We start from the raw sequence: 25,057 nt of genomic DNA, 5'->3' as shown, positions 1-25,057 counted from the left end.
AATACCTGGAGCCAGGTGCTGAACCACTCTCCAAGCACCACCCTTGTCCAGGGTCTTCCCTCGTGGAACTTTTTTTTTCTCTTCTCCTCTTCTTTGCAGAATGGCCTCTTTCTCTGAGCTAGAACCCTATGCTTTGGCTCCAAGCTTCTGGAGAAATCTGCTCCACGTGAGGGCACTAGAGTCCACTCAACTAGCTCTTAGGGCTGTTTTCATTTCTCACCCTCCCTCAGGCACTCTTGCCTAGAGCTTTGTTATTCAGCCTGTCCTCAAGCAGCTTATTGTCTCTCTAGGAAGCAGTTTAACCTGTGAAATTTGCAGGCTTGTGAATTAAAAATCTTGAACTTATCCAACTCAAGGCTAGTTGGTGAGTTTTTCACTTTCAAAAACCCTCACCTTTATTGTACCACTAGTTTCTCCCATTATCGCTTTCTCTTTCTGGAATTGGGTAGCATGTTTCATCATGAGTCCTTTAAAGGAAGTTTTAAAATTAGGCATTTAATTCTATTCATCAAATCTAAGTATTTGCGATTGTTTGCACTGAAAATGAATTTTGTGTGTATTTTGTTCCTAGCCCTTCATTATTTCTTTTGTCTTTATTTTTTATTTATTTATTTTTTTAGATTTTTCAAGGCAGTGGGGTTAAGTGGCTTGCCCAAGGCCACACATCTAGGCAATTAAGTGTGTGTGAGGTCGGATTTGAGCCCAGGTACTCCTGACTCCAAGGGCTGGTGCTCTATTCACTGTGCCACCTAGCTGAACCCATTTCTTTTGTCTTTAAATTTTACAAATGTTAATTAAGCACTTAAAAGCACAGAGAGATTATTTCTCTGTTTACATCCATTACATTTTCTTTGTATTTGTTTTTTCTTTTTAAGTATTTATTAGTATATGTTTTTCTTTGTTCTGTATTACTTAATGTAAATCTTTTAAGTTTGTTTACCTTTTACTTGTCATAATGATCAGCATTTTAGTTATAATAGAATCAAATTTAAATTTTTTTATGTTGTTGTATTTTTCTTTTTGTGATTGTCATAATTTTTTGTTATATTTATGTGCCATAGTATATCTAGGTATTCATCAACTACTGGATAAAAATTAGGTTGTTTACTATTTTTCAGTTGTAAATTTCATCACTTTTACACAGAACTTTCCTTTATGATACCATCTTTTTTGAATTCCTTCCTACTCCAGTTCCTCTGTGTGGCAAGGAAATCTTGAAATCTGCTCACAGATTCTAAAAGGCTTTGGGTCAGTGACCCCAATGATTGGACCACATGCATGATGTTCAGTACTGATTTGGGTTTGTTTTTTTTTTTCAGAAGAATGTCCAGTTTTCAGGATGCTGGATTATTTTGGTCCCTGTGGCTCTCTAATTACCTTTTCCTTACTTTTCTTATTTTGAGGGATTGTGACTTAATTTGGTAGAAGGTAAACTACTCATCCAAAGGAAATCACAAATAAGATTCTTAGGGCATATTCCTTTTGACTTTATTGAAATCAGTTTTGTGATTCAATTAGAGTTGAGTGCATTTCCCCTCCTTCATGTGAGTCATCTTCTAAAGAATTTAAAAAAAAAACAAAAAGGACAATTTAACAAAACTAACCAGTACATAGAAGATAAAATTGTGTCTGTGTGTGTGTGTGTGTGTGTGTGTGTGTGTGTGTGTGTGTAACCAATAGCTGTTTCCCAGCTGCAAAGAAGGGGGGTGGTGCTTTCACATCTAACTTCTTCATTCAGTACAAGTATGGTTATTATAATTTACAAGCATTCAGTTTTAATTTTGTTATCTTTTTGGTCTTTCATTGTGTTATGTATGTATATTTTTGGCTTTACAAATTATACTTTGTAGCTATTAAGTGTCTGAACGCACATTTGAACTCAGGTCCTCCTGACTTCAGGGCCATGCTCTATCCACTGTGCCACCTAGCCCACTCCTATGTTAATTCTTTATACATATTTATCATATTTCATTCACATACTGCAACTTGTTAATCAGATAACATTAGCTATTATATAATAGGTCAAAAAATATAAATGAGTTCTCAAAAAAATTCAAATCACAGACAACAAAAAAAGTAATAAATTACAACTCTTAATGTTTCACTTTTTTTTTTAGGTTTTTTTGTAAGGCAAATGGGGTTAAGTGGCTTGCCCAAGGCCACACAGCTAGGTAATTATTAAGTGTCTGAGACCGGATTTGAACCCAGGTACTCCTGACTCCAGGGCTGGTGCTTTATCCACCTAGCCGCCCCAATGTTTCACTTTTTACACAGTAAATTACTAAAGACAAAAATAAGATGGGAACAGCACATTATAGGAGAGATTGTTTAAAGGTTGGAATTTTATTGCAGTGCTAGTGGAACTGTGGATTGATCTAATCATTCTGGAAAGTAATTTTGAATTAGGTTAAAAAGTATAAGAAAATGGGAAATAAAAATGTAAAAGAATGGAGAATAATATATTTGTGACTTGAAGAAAAAAGTAAATATTTTTTTTAAGTTTTTTTAATTGCCAAAAGAAGTTTTAGCATTCATTTTTAAAATTTGAGTTTCAAATTCTCTCCTGTCAGCTCCTGCAAGCAAAATGATAAATGTGAAATCAAGTAAAGCCAAAAACAAAAAAAGAAGAAAAAGAAAGTGAAAAACAAAATACTTCAGTCTACACTCAGAGTTGATTGGTTTTCTTTCTGGAAGTAGAAAGCATTTTCCACATTTAATCTTATGAAATTGTCTTTAATTTCATTAATTAAGAGTTAGCTAGGTCTTTCACAGTATTACTGTTACACAGTAAGCACAATGTTCTTCTGGTTCTGCCCACTTCACTTTGCTTTAATATGTCTTCCCTGGTTTTTCTGAAACTATCCCTTGTCACAACTTATTCAACTATTCCCCAATTGATGAATATTCCCTCAATTTCCAAATCTTTACCACCACAAAAAAGAGCTGCTATAAGTAACATTTTTGTATATATATTATTTCCTTTTCCCCATTTCTTTGATCTCTTTGGGATATAAATTAGGAGTGGTATTGCTGGATTAAAAAGTAGTATTCAGTTTGATAGCCCTTGGGACATGTTCCAGATTGCTTTTTAGAATGGTTAGAACAGTTCATGCATCAGTGCATTAGTGTTTCAATATTCCCCAGCCTGGTCAGCATTTATTATTCTTATTCTTTTTCTTATTATTTTTTGTTATATAAGCTAAACTGATAGGTATTAAGCTATTACCTCAGAGTTGTCTTTATTACATTTCTCTAATCAGTGGTGATTTGGAGGGGCAGCTAGGTGGCGCAGTGGATAGAGCACCAGCCTTGGAGTCAGGAGTACCTGGGTTCAAATTTGACCTCAGGCACTTAATAATTACCTAGCTGTGTGGCCTTGGGCAAACCACTTAATCCCATTGCCTTGCCAAAAAAGTAAAAATAAAAAGTAGTGATTTGGAGCATTTTTTCATATAACTCTTTTTAGTTTTGTGGTTCTTCTTTCAAAAACTGCCTGTTCATATCCTTTGATCTTTTATCATTTGGAGAATTGGCTCTTATTTTTATAAAATAGATTAAAATAGATAGAGTTTAAATATTTTTAAAAATGAACCAAAGATAGTTTAACTGTTCATTTTTTGGAATGTTTTGTTTCTAGCTCTTTGCTACTATAAAAAGTGCTTTTATAATTTCAGTGAACATTTATATACCTAATGCTTTGTGGATTTCAGAATGCCTTTTCCATTTGATTCTAATGACAACCCTGTGAATTAAGTACCACCCTCATTTTACAGATGAGGAAACAGACTAAAAGAAGTTAAGGAACTTGCACAGGGTCAACACAGTAAGTGTAGTGTGCCAGGATTTAATCTCGAGTATTTCTTGTCCTAAGTCTAATAATTTTATTTGCTATACCACTTTGCTGACATATTTCATCATATTCAGGATTAATTATTATTATTTTTTAATGATTTTATTTTGAGTTTTACAGTTTTTCCCCTAATCTTACTCCCACCCCCCACAGAAGGCAATTTGACAGTCTTTGCATTGTTTCCATGGTATACATACATTGATCCAAACTGAATGTGAGAAGAGAGAAATCATATCCTTAAGGAAGAAACAAAGTATAAGAGACAGCAAGATCAGACAATAAGATGATATCTATGCAGGATTTTTAAAAAAATCATTGATATTCTTGGGAATTCAGAGCTTTTCAGTGGAATCTCTGGGTTAATAACATTTAATAAATAAATGAGTGCTTTTCTGAGATTCTTTATTATCTTTAAGTTTAAGAAATTTTCATATGAACTTTGGTTTTGTTTAGACTTTATTATTTTCTACTGATATGTTTCCTTTTTTTTTTTTTTAACCTAGGAGCAAATGATTTAAAGACTTGGAAGTTTTATGGTCTTAAAGATGAATTATCTTTAATTTTTTTAACCTGTTTATGATAGTTGTACTTCATTTTGTAAAATGTTTAATCTCATGCTTTTGGAGAATAGATATTGCTTTTGACTCTGTGTGTGTGTGTGTGTGTATACATATGTATCAGTTTCTTATGATTTTAAGATGTTTTTATGTATTTTATTTATCAAAATCACTTATTCAACAGTTATTTTTTTAATCTTTTTTTTTTGCAAGGCAAATGGGGTTAAGTGGCTTGCCCAAGGCCACACAGCTAGGTAATTATTAAGTGTCTGAGACCACATTTGAACCCAGGTACTCCTGACTCCAAGGCTGGTGCTTTATCCACTGTGCCACCTAGCCTCCCCCAGTTATTTTTGATTAACTTTTTTATGCAGTCATATTTCTGTTTCATAGGACAGGTTTCTTCTTTATCCTTCTGTACATCTACCTCATATCCAATAATTTTTCCCTTTGTTTAATTTGTTTAATGGATAAGAGTATCAATCCTAGAATCAGGAAGATTCAGCATCCTGAGTTTAAATCTGGCTTAAGGCACTTAGTAGTTGTGTGACCCTGAACAAGTCACTATCCCAGTTTCCTCATCTGTAAAATGACCTGGAGAAGGAAATGGCAAACCACTCCAATATCTTTGCCAAGAAAACCCTAAATTGGGTCAATGAAGAATTGGATATGACTGAAACAATCAAAATCCATAATGAAGAGAAATACTTAATTGCATTTTCTTCCTTTTAAAAAATTTTTTGTCATGCTTCAATCTGTTTTTCTAAGTAGCATCCATTAAATAATAAATATTTTCTCCAGTTTTTCTTTTTAATAGGTTTATCAAACTTTAATATTTTGCAAATATTTGATCAAGGATCTTGATTCTTTTCTACTAGTGTTTCCATTTCCCCCCCAATGTGTAAATAGTTTTGATACTAGTTCAGTATTTTAGGGATGGGGATGGTATCAGTGTGGGGATTGCTTAAAACATCAAAAGATGTTTAAGAGTTGCTTTGACTGAAAAATACAACATATCTATGCTGCATCATTCCTCTCCAAACTTGGCAAAATTAGTAGTACTTGAGCAGTGGACTCCTTAGTCTATCACTAGTCTGTTTTAAGATTTTTTCAAGGCATTAGGGTTAAGTGGCTTGCCCAAGGCCACACAGCTAGGTAATTATTAAGTGTCTGAGGTCGGATTTGAACCCAGGTACTCCTGACTCCAAGGCTGGTGCTCTAGTCACTGCGCCAACTAGCCACCCCTTATCACTTGTCTTTTGCTTGATGCCTTTTCAGCTTTCCTGTTGGAGACAGTGTTTAGTCTCCTTAGGCTTGGAGAACTCAGAGACACTTCTATACCTGCTTGGGTATTGAATTTTATTGTTTTTCTTTTTTAAACATTGAATATTTTTTCAATCACAATTTTTGTTTGAAAATTTCAAGTTAGTGATAGTTTTTGATGCCTTTGTTTTGCCCTTAGCTGATAAGCTCAAATTTGAAAGGTTCATAATTTAAGAACTCTAATTCCATGTCTTTTAGACTTATAGGCATTTTTGAGAACTGTTTTAACTATTTCCCCTATTATTTCTGAAGAGGATATAGAGACTCTTAGCTGGCACTTATTGATGTTTTAATAATTCTTTGCCGTTATCATTTTACTTTTTGTTTGTTTTAGTTTTTGCAAGGCAGTGGGTTAAGTGACTTGCCCAAGGTCACACAGCTAGGCAGTTATTGAGTGTCTTAGGCCAGGTTTGCACTCATGTCCTGACTCCAGGGCTGGTGCTTTATCCACTGTGACACCCAGCTGCCCCCATTTTACTATTTTTTAAATATGTCCTTTGGCAAATGTATTTTTTTATTCTGAATTTAAACAACAAAAAGTGAGCATATCCATACATGTATATAACAACAAAAATATTCAGTTGTCTATAAAATGATAAATCTTCATTTTTGTAGTCTTGCTTTTTTAAAACGAGTTTTATTTGAATACATATTTATTAGATAAATATTAGGTTATCATGTCATCTAACTATATATGACTTTGCAAGACTAAAAATCCCAATTAGTTTTCTGATCATTTTAAAGTATGAAATGATTGCATTGTACATATGACATATGAAGATAAACAGTGAACATTTCTGCAGAAGTTACTTCTTACTGTGCTTATGTGAGAACTTGATGTGGGTATATCATTCACCTCTCTTTATGATATCAAAAATTGTCAGTCTTGCTTTTTTTTGGAAAGATTTTATTCATTTTGAGTTTTACAATTTTCCCCCTAATCTTGCTTCCCTCCCCCCACAGAAGGCAGTCTGTTTGTCTTTACATTGTTTACATGATATACATTGATCTAAGTTCAATGTGATGAGAGAGAGAGATTATATCCTTAAGGAAGAAAAATAAAGTAAAAGACATAGCAAAATTACATAATAAGATAACGATTTTTTTCTAAGTTTTTGTTTAGTCTTGCTTTTTAAAAAAGAAGTATAATTCCAGCCTTTAGTTTCAGAATTATTCCTATTTAGGAAATATTTCAGTGACTTATTTATTTATTTATTTATTTAGTATCATCACTATTCCTACCTTTCCCCATTTCTCATCACTGTGCAAGCCTGAATTGTCTCAGTCTGAAATCTATCATACCCTAACCAGGTGGTGGTTTCCTAAGTCCTCTAAGGTTCTAATGGTGCTCTATCCACTGTGCCACTTAGCTGCCCCCCACCTCATTTTTCAATACCATCTTGAATGTCAGTTAAGCTAAGGTTTAATCTAAATCTGTCTTTCATATCTCCAATTTGGTTGGGGCTTGCTTGTGAATTTATTTCCAGTTCCTTATACATCTATTTGTACCTGCTTTTTTGTTACTTTCACTGGTTGACTTCTTTTTAGTGATTTGTATTTTTGTAAATTTCTTTTTCTTGCCTTCCGTTGGAATATCTGTTTAATTTTTTCTTATTTTGCTCATATAATATAATTTTGTATTTATTCCAACACTTCTAGTGTTAATTTTGCTCACATAAGCATGAAATTTGTTTCCCTAGATTTTTCCCCCTTTACGGTATTCAGAGACAGACAACCCTGTAATTCCAGTGACTTCTTTTTCTCTTTTGTAATGGTTGGGGCAATGTATTGCTCTTCTTGGGCAGTAACTGCACTTGTTCTCTTCCCTATGCTCTTGCTGCTCTGCGCTTCTCGATCGACCCTCTGTCATGTCCTAGCAGCAGTGGTGGAAGCCTCCCTTGGTTGTTCACTGTCCCTGCTTCCAGACAGCATTCAGAACCAGCTCAGGTGCATGGCGAGAGTGCCAGCACCTGCCTCTGATCCTCTCAGTCTTTCTCTGACCCTAGTCCTAGGCTGAGCTCATCGGGACCTGGGCTGTCCCTGGTGGCTTTCAGTCTGTCCCGTCCTCCCCCCAGGATCTGGGGCTGATGTGACATCCCAGCCTTGGTGACACAGAGCTGTCTCTCTTCTCAATCCAGGGTATCATACCCAGAAGCAGCATTTTTACTTCCTCCACTCCTGGAGGTGCTGATTGTTAGATGCCTCTCCTTTTTTGTGACTTTTTGTATGCTTTTCCCCACTTTTCCCCCCTTCTTTTCTTCCCCTCTGTCCCTTTGTTCCTCTTTCCATTTCCTCCTCAAAATTTCTGTGTTTTCATTCATTTTGGATCAATGAATACCGTGGAAATTTGCCTTCTGTGGGGGGTGGGGGAAGAGAAGTAACAATAGGAGAAAGATTGTAAAATTCAAAATAAATAAAATATCTATAATTCAAAAAAAGTTCCTCCTCCCTCCTGTGAGATATTAAAATGGTTTGTGCTGTGGATCTTGTTCATTTTATCTTCCAGATCTTTTCTGATAAGTTTATTAAATGTTTTCACATTATACATGCATTTGGATTTGGTTTGGTTTGTTTGTTTTCTTAAGAATCAGTGCCTGCCTGATATACTAAACTTTGATCAATTTTTTCATTGCAGACAGAGAGTGCGTGGGCTGAAGAATACTCTGAGAAGAAGAAAGGCTCCCACAAGCGTTCAGCATCTTGGGGCAGCACAGACCAGCTCAAAGAGGTCAGGAATATCTGTTTCGGGAGGAGTTTCAATAAGTGTTTGGTTTTCTTGAATCTAGGTTATGTCTATTATATATTTAAATATCAGAAGATTGTTATTTTAACAAATTTTAGACAACTCTAAACATTTATCTTCATTATTAGCTTAATACTTGTATTCACATCCCTGTGTTGAAATTAAGAATTTCCAAACTGAACTCCAGGGAACCCTTGCATATTTTAAATAACAAACAGGGTTTTGTAAGAATTTGGAGGCTAATTTCCAATTGATAAATGGTCAAAGGATATGCAAAGCCAATTTACAGATGAGGAGATCAAAGCAAACCAGTCATGAAAAATTGCTCTAAATCATTACTTATTAGAGAAATGCAAACTAGTGCTTCTCTGAGGTACCACCTCACACCTCTCAGACTGGCCAATATGACCAGAAAGGACAATGATCAATGTTGGAAGAGATTTGGGAAATCTGGGACACTAATACATTGTTGGAGGAGCTGTGAATCCATCCAACTCTTCTGGAGAGCAGTCTGGAACTACACCCGAGCATACCCTTTGATCCAGCAATACCACTACTGGGTCTATACCCTGAAGAGATGATGAAAAAGGGTATAAACGTCACTTGTACAGAAATATTCATAGCAGCCCTGTTTGTGGTGGCAAAGAATTGGAATCAAGTAAATGTCCTTCAATCGGGGACTATTTGGGGCTCTCTGCTGTGGAGAATACCATCTGTATCCAGATAAAGAACTGTGGAGTTTGAACAAAGACCAAGGGCTATTACCTTAAATTTAGAAGAAGAAAAAACTGATGTCTTTTTTCCTTTTTTTTTTTGCAAGGCAATGGGGTTAAGTGACTTGCCCAAGGCCACACAGCTAGGTAATTAAGTGTCTGAGGCCGGATTTGAACTCGGGTATTCCTGACTCCAGGGCCAGTGCTGTATCCACTGTGCCACCTAGCCGCTCCAAAACTGATATCTTATTGTCTGATCTTGCTATCTCTTATACTTTATGTTTTTTTCCTTAAGGATATGAGTTCTCTCTCTCACACTCAATTTCGATCAGTGTATACCATGGAAAACAATGTAAAGACTGACATTGCTTTCTGTGGGGGGAGGGAAGTAAGATTAGGGGGAAAATTGTAAAACTCTAAATAAAATCTGTAATAAAAAAGAATTTGGAGGCTAGTTATAGATATAGCTCTTGGATGTCTCATGATTATATACTAGAAACATTATGAATTTTTTTTTTCAGTTATGAACAGAATATGTACAAAGTGCTTAATTTCCTCCTTTTTGTTTCAGAATTTTCTTAAAGTACCTTTCAAGCTTTGGTGACAAAGTTAATTTAGAACTCAAGGTTCAGGGGCAGCTAGGTGGTGTAGTGGATAGAACACTGGCCCTGGAGTCAGGAGTACCCGAGTTCAAATCCGGTCTCAGACACTTAATAGTTACCTAGCTGTGTGGCCTTGGGCAAGCCACTTAACCCCATTTGCATTGCAAAAAAACAAAAACAAAAAAAAAGGAACTCAAGGTTCATACAACTAAATGATGATATTTATAATGGGAACTGCTATCAAAAATTTTTCTTAACTATGATTATAACTTGTAATCAGTATAGAAATGTAAAAAAGAATACTATCAGATGAACATTTATCCATTTAAAGTCTGCAAATACTTTGCTTTGATCCATACTCTCTGCATATTTAAATGTTTGATCTAGTTATTGATACTAAATTGAGAATTATGTAGCTAGTAGAAGCAAGTATTAGAACTGTTTTGTTCTCCTTTTACTTATCAAACTGTGTGTGTGTGTATGTTTCCACTTTTTGTAAGTGAACTGTTCTGCAAACCTCTACATAAAGTGCTTTTTACATAATGCGTATTTCTAGTTTGACATGGAGAAAGGGATAAGGATAAAGGAAGAATGGTGGTGGGGAGCACCTAGGTGCCTCAGACACTTAATAATTACTTTAGTGGTGTTACCCTGGGCAAGTTACTTAACCCTTCTACCTTGCAACCCCCCCCACCACCACCAAAATAAAACAAAGAATGGGGCATGCAACCATGGAGGGAGGAACTGGGTCATGGTCGAGGAATTGGGTAAGAGCCAGAGATGGAATATGCTAGGATAGGGCCAGCCATATGGGGGCCTGGCCAGAATACATGGGGAATAGAATGAAGGAAAGACGTGGACACAGATGGAAAAGGATAGGTGATATTCAGAGGCTGGGAACAGACATGCAGTACCCAGGAAGAGAGATAGACCAGAGACCAGACACTGCCAGATGTTACAAGTCAAGACCCTGATCTTGAGCTGATCTCTGGTTTTTTGTTTTATTATATAGGGGATGGACAGGTGAGGGGTTCAGGGGCAGGACTGTACTTAAAGGTAAACTTAAAATGAATGGTTTTTTGGAAATGTGATTTTAAGAGGGAAACAATGTGATTGTTTAAAATCTTTGCTACTCTTTCCAGTATTTCCGTATTGGTAAAATAGGCATAATATAAGGTTATTTAGTTAGAAGAACTTTGTTCTTCACAGATTCTTCATATTTTCTTCAAATGAGTAGAATACAATTTCCCATAGGAATAATGTTAGAGAATGTGCTATTTATTTATGGTAAACTTCTAAGATTTTTATCCCACTTCTATCTCTTGAATTCTATTTTGACAGTACCTAGAATAAGAAAAATCTTGGGGGTGCAGTTAGGTGGCTCAGTGGATAGAGAACACTAACCCTGGAGTCAAATTCCACCTCAAACACTTTGGCACTTATAGCTATGTGACCTTTGGTAAGTCACTTAACCACATTGCCTCATCAAAAAAAAATGTTGTATTCAGTTTTAATTTTTTTGTCTCTCAGCAGCTAAATTGCCAATCTTCCTTTCTTTTCCTAGGTCCAGCTTCCCCCAAAATTAATTTTGGTCTTCCTCATTCCCTAAAGTGGTGGCTATTATATCATGTTAATCTTAGAGAGGTCAAGAATTCCACCATCCCCTCCTGCTATTATCATCACCATGTAAATTAAAATTCACAAAATGAGAATCTCAGAGGGTATGTGTAGTGTGCAGGTAGCCCAACTTATACTGGAAAAAAGTTTCTTTTACAATATACGTCACTCTGAGCCCTTGACTTTTTTTTTTAATATATTTTTTCCTGAATTTTCATGTAAAGATAGTTTGTAAGATTTTGAGTTCCATCTTTTTCTCTTTCCCTCACTTCTCTCCTCCTTCACCATAACAGTGACAAAACAAAAATACCATGAAAGAAAAAACATAGAACACATTTTAAAAAGTGAAAATTGTATTCTTTGGTCTGCATTCAGGCTCCATAATTCTTTCTCTGGATATGGATAGCATTTCCATCACAAGTTGTTTTAGAATTGTCTTTGATCATTGTACTGATGAGAAGAGCTAAGTCTATCATAGTTGATCATCACAGAATGTTGCTGTTGCGGTGTACAAGGAGCTATCTCCTGGTCCTGCTGACTTCACTCAGCATTAGTTCATATAAGTCTTTCCAGTGTTTTTGAAATCCACTGCTCATGATTTCTTTTTTTTTTTTTAATAATTTTTTAAATTTATTTTTATTCTCATTTTGTACAATTTTTTTTACATTAATAAAATATCCTTGTTTACAAGTAAACAAAATAGCCCTCCCCCCATGAATACAGATAGACTTGCTTGGGTGAAAAAGTAAAGGGGAGAGAAAAAAAATTAAAATTAAAAAAATAATACTAATAATTGTAGGTATGGCTAGGTGGCACAATGGACGAAGCACCAGCCCTGGAGCCGCGAGCACCCGAGTCCATATCCAGCCTCGTAAACCCAATAATCACCCAGCCGTGTGACATGCAAGCCACCCAATCCCCACTGCCCTGCAAAAACCAAAAAGAAGGGGGGAAAAAAACCCCAAATAAAATAAAATAGTAATAATAGTAGGGGGTGGCTGGGTGGTAGACAGAGCATTGGCCCTTGAGCCAGGAGCACCTGGGTCCGAATCCGGCCCCAGACACCCAAAGATCACCCTGCTATGTGACCCCAGCCAGGCCACCCAGCCCCACTTGCCCTGCACCCTCCCCCAAATAATAATAACAAAAAATGTGCTTCAGTCTTTGTTCCAACACCAACAACTCTGTCATGGGTGGATCACATTCTTTATGATAAGTCCATCACAAAAGTTACTTCCATATTTTTCCAATGTTGCCATTGCTGATCGCAACTCCCTCCTTTCTTATTTCTCCACTACCATGTACTATATTTTCTCTCTCCTTTCACTCTGATGCTGCTGTAGGGTCGCTGAGTGGCGCAGCAGACAGATCCCTGGTCCTGGGGCCAAGAGGCCCTGAGCCCCCATACCACCCCTTAGGCCCAGAATCCACCTGGCCCTGTGGTCCTGGGCAGGCCATCCAATCCCAGCCCCTTGCAAGAAGTAAAAAAGAAAATGTGTTATATCTGACCACTGTCCTCCCATGGTCCATCCTCTCCTCCTTTATTCACATCCCCACCCCTTCCCCCTGCTCCCCCCTCCTTCTTACTCCAGATGCCTATACCCCATTGAGTATATTTGCTGCTTCCTTTCCTAGCCATCTCTGATGAGAGCAAAGCTTCCCTCATTCCCCCTTGCCTCCCCCCTTCCATATCATTGCAATAGCTCATTCTAATTAAAAAAAAAATCTTATTATGTGAAATATCTTGGACTATTCCCCCTCTCCTTTTTCTTTCTCCCATTCCATTTCCCTTTTTTTCTATTGACTCCATTTTTACACCATATTTTATCTTCGAATTCAGCTTTCTCCTGTGCTTCAACTATAAAAGCTCCCTCTACCTACTCTATTAACCGACATGGTTCATATGTATCATTTTTCTATACATGCAGTTCATCCTCATTAAGTCCCTCATATTTCCCCTCTCTCCTCCAATCTCCATGCTTCACTTGAGTCCTGTATCTGAAGATCAAACCTTCTGTTCAGCTCTGGCCATTCCAAAAGGAACCTTTGAAATTCCCCTGGTTCATTGAAAGTCCATCTTTTTCCCTGGAAGAGGACATTCAGTCTTGCTGGGTAGTTCATTCTTGGCTGCATTCTAAGCTCTTTTCCCTTCCGGTATATTGTATTCCAAGCCCTACGAGCTTCCAATGTAGCTGCTGCTAAGTCCTGTGTGATCCTGACTGCAGCTCCACGATATTTGAACTGTGTCCTTCTGGCTGCTTGTAATATTTTCTCTTTGACTTGGGGGTTCTGGAACTTGGCTATAATATTCCTAGGGGTTGGTTTTTTGGGATCCTTTTCTCTGGGGGGATCAGTGGATTCTCTCCATTTCTGTTTTGCCCTTTGCTTCTAGGATATCAGGGCAATTTTCCTGTAGTAATTCTTTGAAAATGATGTCAAGGCTCTTTTCCTGATCATGACTTTCAGGTATTCCAATAATTTTCAAATTATCTTTCCTAAGTCTGTTTTCCATATCAGTTGTTTTTTCAATGAGATATTTCACATTTTCTTCTAATTTTTCATTTTTTTGGTTTTGAAGTATTGATTCCTGATTTCTGGTAAATTCATCAGTCTCCCTGAATTCTATTCTTTGTCTGAAGGATTTGTTCTCCTCAGAGAGTTTTCTTATCTCTTTTTCCATTTGGCCAATTTTGCTTTTTAAAGCATTCTTCTCCTCAATAACTTTTTGAACTGTTTTATCCATTTGACCTAAGCTGTTTTTTAGCATGCTATTTTCTTCAGCATTTTTTTGGATTTCCTTGACTAAGCTGCTGACTTCATTTTCATGTTTTTCCTGCATCTCTCTCCTTTCTTTTCCCAGTTTTTCTTCTAACTCCCTCATTTGATTTTCAAAGTCTTTTTTGAGCTCTGTCATAGCCTGAGCCCAATTTCTGTTTTTCTTGGAGTCTTTAGATGCAGGACCTTGTGCTTCCTCATCTTCAGACTGAGTATTTTGATCCTTCTTGGGCTCATTTGCAAAATATTTCTCAGTGGTGTTCCTCTTGTTTCTTTGTTTGTTCATTTTCCCAGCCTAAGCCTGTTTTTTGGGGTGCTTCCTGAACTTTTGGGACACTCCCACAAGGGTCTCAGTGTGTGCGGCCTCCCTCCTGGTCTGTGAATGACTATAAGCGCCCCCTCTGCCATGGGGCTGAGGTAGTGGGGGGCCTGCTGTTCTATGGGGGGGCCTAGACTGCGATCAGGATCTGAATATGGTCAGAGCCCCAGAGTCCTATTCCAGGGGCAGAGGACAGAACTAGGCAGTCTCTCTTCAGTCCCCTCCCTCAACTCAATGGGCTCATGCTCTGGGGGCTCCTGCTTACAGGCTCTACCTGCTTCTGTTTCCGGGTCTGAGCTGCAGAAAGACCAAACTGCTTGCTGTGTGCCCTGAGGGCTTGGCTCCACGTGCTCGCCCTGACAGAAGTCTTCCTCCCCCCCCCCCTGCTGTTCCCCCACTTTGTGCCGGTGCTCCCCTGGGGTGCAGCTCAGGACACTCCCCCCGCTGCTGTGAGCCGTGGCTCCCAGCGCCCTGGGGCTGCCTCTGGGAACCTGAAGTTCTTTGGCTCTGGCCGGCCACCCCTCTGCCAGGCCGCCCCTCCTACCCTGGGGAGCAGAGCCTTTCTGCTCTTTTCCAGATTACCTTGAGTAGGAGAACTGCCTCACTGGGTCCCTTTGTGGGTTCTGTCTCTCGAAAGTTTTCCATGATTTCTTACAGAACAATACTTCACATTCATATACCACAATCAGTTTAGCCATACCTCTCAAGCACTATGAACATTTTTATTATATCTTTTCCCCTTTTTTATGGTCTTTTTGGGAAACAGATCTAGTAGTGATATTGCTGGATCAAAGAGGAGGCATATTTTTATAGCCCTCTGAACGTAGTTCCAAATTGCTCTCCAGAATATGAATCCAGGACTCTTAACCCCATTACCAAGTGACATCTTCCTATTATCTATCCCTTAAAAATCTCTGAAATGCCTTCTCTATTATTAACAAGCTTCCTCCTATTTTAAACAGTCTCCTTCCATCTGCTAGACCTCAGTGAGTCTGACCCTTCCTTGCTATATACGTTCTCAAACTCCTGAATCACTAAGAATTCACATGACTTTTTCCAGACTCTTCCATCACCATCTTCACTAAACGATCTTTCTTTCTTTGAGGTTTATGCTGTCCAAATTTATTACTAGTTCATATTTTGGTATCATCTTGATTCCCAGGACATTTACTTTCCTTTCTCAGTGAATTCGTTTCCTGGCTCACAGTTCTTTGCAATTTAACTCCTGTTGTTTCTACCTTCACAGCCTTGCTTGTCTCTGGTCCTTTATCTCCACTCCCACAGCTACCACCTTTGTGGAGTTTCCATTTCTCTCCTCACCTCAGATCTCTCCCATTCCAGTCCTTCATCCACACTGCTGCCAAAGAGTACATCTGATCATGCGACTCTGGTGCCCTTGTTGCCTGTGAGATCAAACCCATCTCCTCTGTTTAGCTTTTAAGGGCTTACATAACCAAACTATCTTTCTAGACTCCCTGGACATGACTCCATCTGACACTCTGCCTTTGTTCAGCTCCTCATACCCAACCTGTCCCCTGTTTTTTGCCCTCTGCACTGGTCACCCATGGGCCAGGAATGCTCTTCTCCTAGGTTCTACTTCAGAGAGTCCCTCTCTTCCTTAAGTCTCAGTTCAAACACCATCTTATGAATGAAGTCATTCCAGATCTCCCCAAAAATGCTAGTGCAAAATTGTTATATTTACTGGGTTGAGTTTCCTTTATTTGATTGCTGATAAGTTTATTCAATTCTAGTGGATGTTAGTATTTATAAGAAATCATTAAGAAAGTCTGTATAAAATATCCCTTATTTGCTTAGATCAATCACGTAAGATTGTTCTCACAAGCATTAAATGGAAGGAAACAATAACTCTGAAAAACCTGGAAAGACTTACATGAACTGATTCGAAGTAAAATATACTGTGTACAAAGTAAGAGCAGTTATTGTAGGCTTATCAGCTGTGAATGACTTAGCATTTCTCAGCAATACTCTGACCCAAGACGACTTACTAATGACTGAAGGACTTAATAGTAAAGAATGCTGTCCATCCCTAGAGAAAGAGCTGATGACATCTCAGTGCAGATTGAAGCATATTTTTCTAAATTTTATTTTTCTTGAGTTCTTTTTTGGGGGGGAGTCTTGTGTTTTCTTTAATAACATTACTATTATGGAAATGTTTTTGCATGACTCCACATTTATAACCTATATTGGATTGCTTGCTTTCTCAAATAGCGGACTGGGGAAGAAGGAGAGGAAGGGAGAGAAGTTGTTTGTGTTTTTTTTTTAAAGATTTTATTTGAGTTTTGAGTTTTACAATTTTTCTCCCAATCTTACTTCCCTCACCCCCCCATGGAAAGCAATCTGTCCATCTTTATTTTGTTTCCATGTTGTACATTGTTCTAAATTGAGTGTGATGAGAGAGAAATCACATCCTTAAGGAAGAAACAAAAAGTATAAGAGATAACAAGATCAGACAATTAAGATATCTGTTTTTCTTTTTCTAAATTAAAGGGAATAGTCCTTGAAATTTGTTCAAACTCCACAATTCTTTATCTGGATACAGATGTTATTCTGAGAGAAGTTTTTTAAAAGAATGTTAAATTGTTTTTAATATGTAACTGGGGAAAATAAAATACTAAATAAATTAATAAATACCAAAAATAAAAAGAAATAAAATACCATACCTATGATATAGTAGAATTTTTAATAGGTGAGTATACATGAAACTGCAAATCTGTCATGTGTACAACCTGTTATTCCCTTGTTTTTTATGTAATAAAGTTATCTTTTTACTTGTTAAAAAAAAAGAGAAAATAACTGGCCATCAGCCTTTCATTATTGAGAGAATAGCTTGAAGGGAAGAAGAGAAAAGTTGAAAAAAAATTGTAATGATTCATATGTGGAAGACTGCCTATACATAAGCCCAAAGATAAAGATGCAAGTTTGTGAACCAAACTGCAGTGAGAATCTTTTTTTAGAAATTGCTTTTTTGTGGCTATAATTTATGTCAGGTCTACTGCTGGTGGGCAATAAGGCCATTACTTAAATATAATTGGTACAAGTCAGTTATGAGCAGTTAATTCATCATACTCAGATGATTTTAAAACTATGTCTTGGAGTATGGGTTAAAGGTGAGTGAGAAGCATACTTTTAAAAATCATTAATTGGATTAATGAAGGTTAGAATTAAAAAGTCATGAGAGAATCATCCTGAAGACAGTGATCAGAAGCCAAATAAAACAGCTTCTAAACTGCTGTTACCCTGTTCTTGGGAAGGAAAGAGCTTTATTTAATTACTTCAGTCTATTTACTACTACTTTCATTATCATTTACAGATTTGAAGGAGGGGAAAAAAAGTGACTAATTTGCAAATATAACTAGTTCTGAAATAAATTATGGGAAGAAATGCGCGCGCACATGTGTGTGTGTGTGTGTGTGTGTGTGTGTGTGTGTGTGTGTGTGACAGTTAATTTGGCTTTGTCATCAAAAATATATTGGATCATTAAATCGACTGCTTTGGTCTCTAGGAGTTGCGATTTCCAAAAAAATAGTGGAATTCTCTCTAGTAATGCAATTCTACCATTTCCTCCCACAGCCGTGCTACACAGCATACTCCTAAATGCAACCTGACCTAGATTAAAATGTAATTAGGAAATATGTAAGAAATTAAATGTAATACAATAAAGCACTAATAACATTTTAAAACTAAATATTTGATCCATGTAGAGGTAAGTAGCCTTTGTTTCTGTTTGAGTTTGACACCACTGGTGGGGTGAGGTTAAAAATCTCATTGTAAGCCATCTGTAAAATGAGAGGTTTGAATTTGCTGAACTTTTGCAGCCTCTTCTAATTTTAAGTCTTTGATCCTATGACAACACTGGAGGTTCTGAATTGGATCTGTTTTTGCTTTATATGGAAGCAGTAGATAAAGGTATACAAAATTGAAAGAATAGTTGATAAATGTTCTTTGAGTGGTAGATCAATAAAGCAGTTGGAAGAGAGTTTTATATCCAAAAACAATTAGAACTATAATTTCGCACCAGCCTTGGAGTCAGGAGTACCTGGATTCAAATCCGGTCTCAGATAATTAATAATTACCTAACCGTGTAGCCTTGGGCAAGCCACTTAACCCCATTTGCCTTGCCAATAAAAATATATAATTTCATGGGACATTCAGTAATCTCTTTTTGTAGTACAGATAAGTATTTGCAAAAATGACCATCATGAGAGTATCAACTATGAACCAAGATTTGTGGTGGAGGTGAAGGTATAGAAAAATTCCATGAAGAGCTAAATAAGACCTACCAAATTAATTTTATTTTTTGGTAATCTGATGCCTGTGGGAAAATGTATATGGGGAAGCATCATCAAAAAAATGTGGGAAAATAGAGAAAAATCAAAAGCTTGTGGACTAAACAGAAGTCACATACATATAAATCATTCATACTTCTTTTTAAATTAATTTTTATTAAAGATATTTGAGTTTTACAATCCCCCCCAATCTTGCTTCCCCCCCCCCCCCCCCCCCCCCCCACGGAAAGCCCTCTGTCAGTCTTTACTTTGATTCCATGTTGTAACTTGATCCAAATTGGGTTGTGATGAGAGAGAAATCATATCCTTAAAGAAGAGAAGAGAATTCTACAAGGTCACAAGGTCAGACAATAAGACATCTGTGTTTTTCTAAATTAAAGGGAATAGTCCTTGAGCTTTGTTCAAACTCCACAGCTCCTTATCTGGATACAAATGATACTCTCCTTTGGAGCCTGCCCAAAATTGTTCCTGATTGTTGCAGTGATGGAATGAGCAAGTCCTTCAAGGTTGAACATCACTCCCATGTTGCTGTTAGGTTTTTCTGGTTCTGCTCATCTAACTCAGCATCAGTTCATGCAAATCCCTCCAGGCTTCCCTGAATTCCCCTCCCTCCTGGTTTCTAATAGAATAGTAGTGTTCCATGACATACATATACCACAGTTTGCTAAGCCATTCCCCAATTGAAGGACATTTACTTGATTTCCAATTCTTTGCCACCACAAACAGGGCTACTGTAAATATTTTTGTACAAGTAATGTTTTTGCCCTTTTTCATCATTTCTTTACCCAGTAGTGGTATTGCTGGGTCAAAGGGTATGCACATTTTTGTTGCCCTTTGGGCATAGTTCCAAAATAGCTCTCCAGAAGGGTTGGATGAGTTCACAGCTCCACCAACAGTGTAATAGTGTCCCAGATTTCCCACAACCCTTCCAACAATGATCATTATCCTTCCTGGTCATATTGGCCAATCTGAGAAGTGTGAGGGTGGTACCTCAGAGAAGCTTTAATTTGCATTTCTCTAATAATTAATGATTTAGAGCATTTTTTTCCATTTGGCTATGGATTGCTTTGATCTCATCTGTAAATTGCCTTTGCATATCCTTTGACCATTTGTCAATTGGGGAATGGTTTTTTGTTTTAAAAATATGACTCAGTTCTGTGTATATTTTAGAAAGGAGTCCTTTGTCAGAATCATTCATTGTAAAGATTGTTTCCCAATTTACTACATTTCTTTTGATCTTGGTTACATTGGTTTTATCTGTGTAAAAGCTTTTTAAGTTAATGTAATCGAAATCATCTAATTGGTTTTTGGTGATGTTCTCCAACTCTTCCTTAGTCATAAACTGTTCCCCTTTCCATAGAGCTGACAGGTAGACTAGTCCTTGATCTTCTAATTTGCTTATAGTATTGTTTTTTATGTCTATGTCCTGTAAGCATTTGGATCTTATCTTGGTAAAGGGTGTGAGGTGTTGGTCTAATCTAAGTTTCTTCCATACTACCTTCCAATTTTCCCAGCAATTTTTATCAAAGAGGGAGTTTTTATCCCAATGGCCGGACTCTTTGGGTTTATCAAACAGCAGATTACTATAATCATCTCCTGCTTTTACACCTAGTCTATTCCACTGGTCCACCACTCTATTTCTTAGCCAATGCCAAACAGTTGATGGCTGATGCTTTGTAATATAATTTTAGGTCAGGTAGGGCTAAGCCACCTTCTTTTGCACTATTTTTCATTGAATCCCTGGAAATTCTTGACTTTTTAATTTCTCCATTTGAATTTACTTACAATTTTTTCGAACTCATTAAAGTAATTTTTTAGAATTTTGATTGGTAGGGCGCTAAACAGTTTAGTTTTGGTAGAATTGTCATTTTTATTATATGAGCTCTACCTATCCATGAGCAGTTGATATTTGCCCAATTATTTAAATCTGATTTAATTTGTGTGAGAAGTGTTTTATGATTGTTTTCAAAAAGATTCTGAGTCTGTCTTGGCAAATAGACTCCCAAGTATTTTATATTGTCTGAGGTTACTTTGAATGGGATTTCTCTTTCTAGCTCTTTCTGTTGTGTCTTGCTGGACATATATAGAAAAGTTGAGGATTTATGAGGGTTTATTTTATATCCTGCAACTTTGCTAAAATTGCTAATTGTTTCCAGTAGTTTTTTAGATGATTTCTTGGGATTCTCTAGGTAGACCATCATGTCATCTGCAAAGAGTGAGAGTTTTGTCTCTTCCTTCCCAATTCTAATTCCTTCAATTTCTTTTTCTTCTCTAATTGCTGATGCTAACATTTCTAATACAGTATTGAATAGTAGTGGTGATAATGGGCACCCTTGTTTCACCCCTGATCTTATTGGGAATGCCTCTAGCCTCTCCCCATTGAATATAATGCTTGTTGATGGTTTCAGATAGATACTGCTAATTATTTTAAGGAACAGTCCATTTATACCTACACTCTGTAGTGTTTTTAATAGGTCATTCATCCTTCCAAAATAATATCCTTAGATAACAGAAATGATAAACACCATATAATTATCAAGTTGATTGTAATTATACATATTTATTTGTTTGTTTGTTTGTTTGTTTTTTAGTTTTTGCAAGGCAATGGGGTTAAGTGGCTTGCCCAAGGACACACAGCTAGGTAATTATTAAGTGTGTGAGGCCGGATTTGAACTCAGGTACTCCTGACTCCAAGGCCAGTGCTCTATCCACTGTGCCACCTAGCCACCCCATCATTGTACATTTGATCTCTTTTCCAAATAGAGAATGAAAAGCAATGTCAACAGAAGTATATAACTTCACTTTCTGTAGAGAATGATGGGAGATTATTAGCAATGTCATCTCAAGAGAAATAGAATAACCAATTTAAAGAAAGCTTGACAAGAAATCCACTAAAATAAAGTCAACCTTTGGGGGGGGGGTAGAGTTTACATAAAAGAAGTCTATGTTGGAATTGACACAATTGAAAAATCAATTCTTGGAGGTGTAGCCAACATGGGGGCATGAAAACAGGCTTTCCCAGGAGCTCTCTTCCAAAATATTCCAAAGACCTTAAAATTATGACTAACTAAACTTTCAAGAAACAGAACCCAAGAAAGACCCAGTAAGGCAATTCTCTAGCCCAAGGTCACCTGGAAGATCATGGGAAGTCTCTGTTCCATGGAGTTGGAGGGGGCGCTGAAATAGCCAGGATCACCAAGCCAGAGCAAAGGAGCTCCAGCCTTCTGGGAACAGCCCGCGGGACACCCAGGTCCCTGGGGATGCTGGCTCATGGCAGCTGAAGCAGTTTTCAGACCTGTGCTTGGAAGCACCACTTGGAAGGTTAGTGGGGAAACCTCTACTAGAGTGAGCATGGAGCCCAGGCTAGCAGGCCCACAGAACCGCCCAGCAGGGTGCCATAGCAGCTGCTCCCAGAGTCCCAGTCCACAGAAGGTAAGGGGGTGGGAGGGGACTGTTGAGGTCTGTCCTCTATCCATGGGATAGGATTCTGGTGCTCTGTCCATATTCAGACTCTGGTTGTAGTCTGGGGCCACCCCCACCCCCCACATTGCCATAGAACAGGGACCCTCCTCACAGTTCCAGGGCAAAGGGGTGTGCTTGTGATCATCCACAGACCAGAACATAGGCAGGGTCCTTGTTGGGGGTGCCCTAAAAACTCAAAAACTTGGGAAGCGTCCCTACACCAGGACATAGACTGGGGAAATGAATAAACAGAAAAAAAAATGGAAACTGACTGTAGGAAAGTACTTTTTCCCATGGAGGATCAAAACACACACTCAGAAGATGACAAAGTCCAAGGGTCTGTATCCAAAGTCTCCAAGAAAAAAGGAGTTGAGCTCAAAAAAGATTCTGAAAATCAAGTAAGGGAGGCAGAGGAAAAATGGAGAAGAGAAATGCAGAAAAAACATGAAAACCAAGTCAGCACTCTGAAGAAAACAACTCCTTCAAATGTAGAGTAGAGCTAAGGGAAGCTATGACTTCGCAAGGAATCAAGAAACAATAAAACAATACCAAAAGAATGAAAAACTGGAAGAAAATGTGAACTATCTCATTGGAAAAACAACTGACCTGGAGAACAGATCCAGAGAGACAATTTAAAAATTACTGGCCTACCTGAAAGTCATGATCAGGAAAAAGAACTTTGACTTCAATTATAAAGAATTTCTATAGGAAAAGTGCCCTGATATCCTAGACACAGGATAAAAGTAGAAATTGAGAGAATTCACCGATCTCCTTCTGAAAGAGACTCAAAAAATTAACCCTGAGGAATATTATAGCCAAATTCCAGAACTCTCAAGTCAAAGAGGAAAATATTACAAGCTACCAGAAGGAAACAATTCAAATATCATGGAACTACAGTCAGGATTACACAGGATTTAGCAGCATCCACATTAAGGGCTCAGGGCTTGAAATATAACATTCTGGAAGGCAAAAGAGCTTGGAATGCAACTGAGAATCAATTACCCAGCAACATCCTCTTCCAGGGAAAAGATGAACATTCATTGAAATAGAGGAATCTCAAAAGTTCCTCTTGTAACTGCCAGAGCTGAACAGAAAGTTTGATCTCCAAGTACAGGACTTAAATGAAGCATAGAGAGGATGGATTGGAAGGGGAAATTATGAGGGATTTATTGATGTTGAACTGTGTGTATTCCTGCATGGGAGATGATACGGATAATATTCATGAACCTTTTCATTTATTAGAGCAGTTAGAAGGAGCATATCTATAGACAAGGTATAGGAGGGAGCTGAATAGTAAGGTACTGTAAAGATAGTCAGTGGGTGAAAAGGGAATGTACTAAGAAAGGGAAGAGGTAGAATGGGTCGATATTTCACAAAAAATTGTCAAGAAAAAACTTTTGCAAAAGAATGGAAGAGGGAAGGTGAGGGGAATGAGGGAGCCTTCATTCTCATTGTAAATGGCTTAGAGAGGAAATAATATACACACTCAATAGGGCATAGAAATCTTTTACCCTAGAGGAACAAGGAGAGGAAGGAGATTGGAGAAAGGAGACAGGTGAAGGGGAGGGGAGATGTACGTTGTAGAGGAGAGGGTAGTCTGATACAACACATTATTTTTGTTTTTGGTAGGGTTTGGTGGCCTACCCAGGACCATGGGCTGATGTCTGTGGTGGGATGTGGGCTTGGGACCTCCTGGCCCCAGGGCTGGTGCTCTATCAGCTGTGTCACTCAGCTCCCCCGTAGCGCAGAGGGACAGAGTAGAAGGAAAGAGAAAACAGAATAAATGAGAGTGCGGAGGAATGGATGGAGGGAATTAATCAGCAATAGCAACTGTGGGAAGAAATATGGAAGCAACTTCTCTGATAAAGTTATGATCAAAGAATGCAATCCACCCCAGAGTCAGAGCTGATAGTTATCTGAACACAGACTGAAGCACATTTTTTTCTTTCATTTTGTTTCTTGTGAGGTTTTAAAAATTTTTTGTTTATTCTTACAATATATAAATAACACTGTAAACTTCAAAGATAAAAAATACCTCAAAAAGAATTGGAAATCAAAAAGATCAATTCTTAAGTTGTAAGAAATAAAGGAGAGTATTACAATGATAGTCTGTAGTCTGATAGTACTGGAAAAATTTCAACCTATTACCAAAGAAAGGCATTGTTTTAATATTTCTCAATCCACATACCTAGTTCCCATCCATGCAACATTTTTATAAGAACTATCCATGAGATTATTATGACAATAATTGTTGATAAGGACAGCTGTTGATTTGTCATTACCCTGATGTAGTTTTTCAAGTAACAGCAATTATAGATCATATGTTTTTTAACAGTAAAGTAGTAAAAAGAAAAATAGGAAGATATTCAGTTTTAACTATTATCAAGATTTCGTTGGTTTACTCTTCACTAAAGAGCTAGATTCCCTCTAGAAATTTCCGCAATTCTTTTAGTTCGTCCAAAACTTCCTTGGAACAAAGATCCAGCCTCCTTTAATACCAGTATCCTCTTGGGGACCTTGAATGGTTTCAAGCCCTGCGCCTGACTCACACACAGGAAGCAGTAGGGAGGCACAGCTAATGCCACAGGCTTCTTTTAACACCCCACCTTCTGCAGCAGTTCTTGATCCTCTTGCCTTCCCATCTGGTCAGTGCTTCATGTCGAACCTTCATAGAGTGTGTGTTGGCAGGTTGTCTACACCAGATTGTGAGCTGTTGGAGGGCAACTTCTGCCTCTGGCTTCTCTTTGTACCCCAGTCTCTGGCACTGAAGTGAAGTGGCAAGAGACCCA

The 25,057-nt window shown here is 37.7% G+C and overlaps 1 protein-coding gene across 2 annotated transcripts in view; it reads left to right on the top strand.

Moving 5' to 3' along the window:
• The window catches only part of FAM117B (family with sequence similarity 117 member B), a 137,847-nt gene that overhangs the window by 62,128 nt on the left and 50,662 nt on the right, over window positions 1-25,057 (top strand). For both annotated transcript variants that reach the window (XM_074191620.1, XM_074191619.1), the window contains exon 3: window positions 8,366-8,458. In XM_074191620.1, coding sequence (XP_074047721.1) covers window positions 8,366-8,458 — 93 coding nt within the window. The remainder of the gene's footprint in view (window positions 1-8,365; window positions 8,459-25,057) is intronic.

Source organism: Macrotis lagotis, chromosome 6, assembly GCF_037893015.1.
Source record: "Macrotis lagotis isolate mMagLag1 chromosome 6, bilby.v1.9.chrom.fasta, whole genome shotgun sequence".
NCBI lineage: Eukaryota > Metazoa > Chordata > Mammalia > Peramelemorphia > Peramelidae > Macrotis > Macrotis lagotis.
Note: the sequence above shows the minus strand (reverse complement) of the source record. Positions and strands in the feature narration are given on the sequence as shown.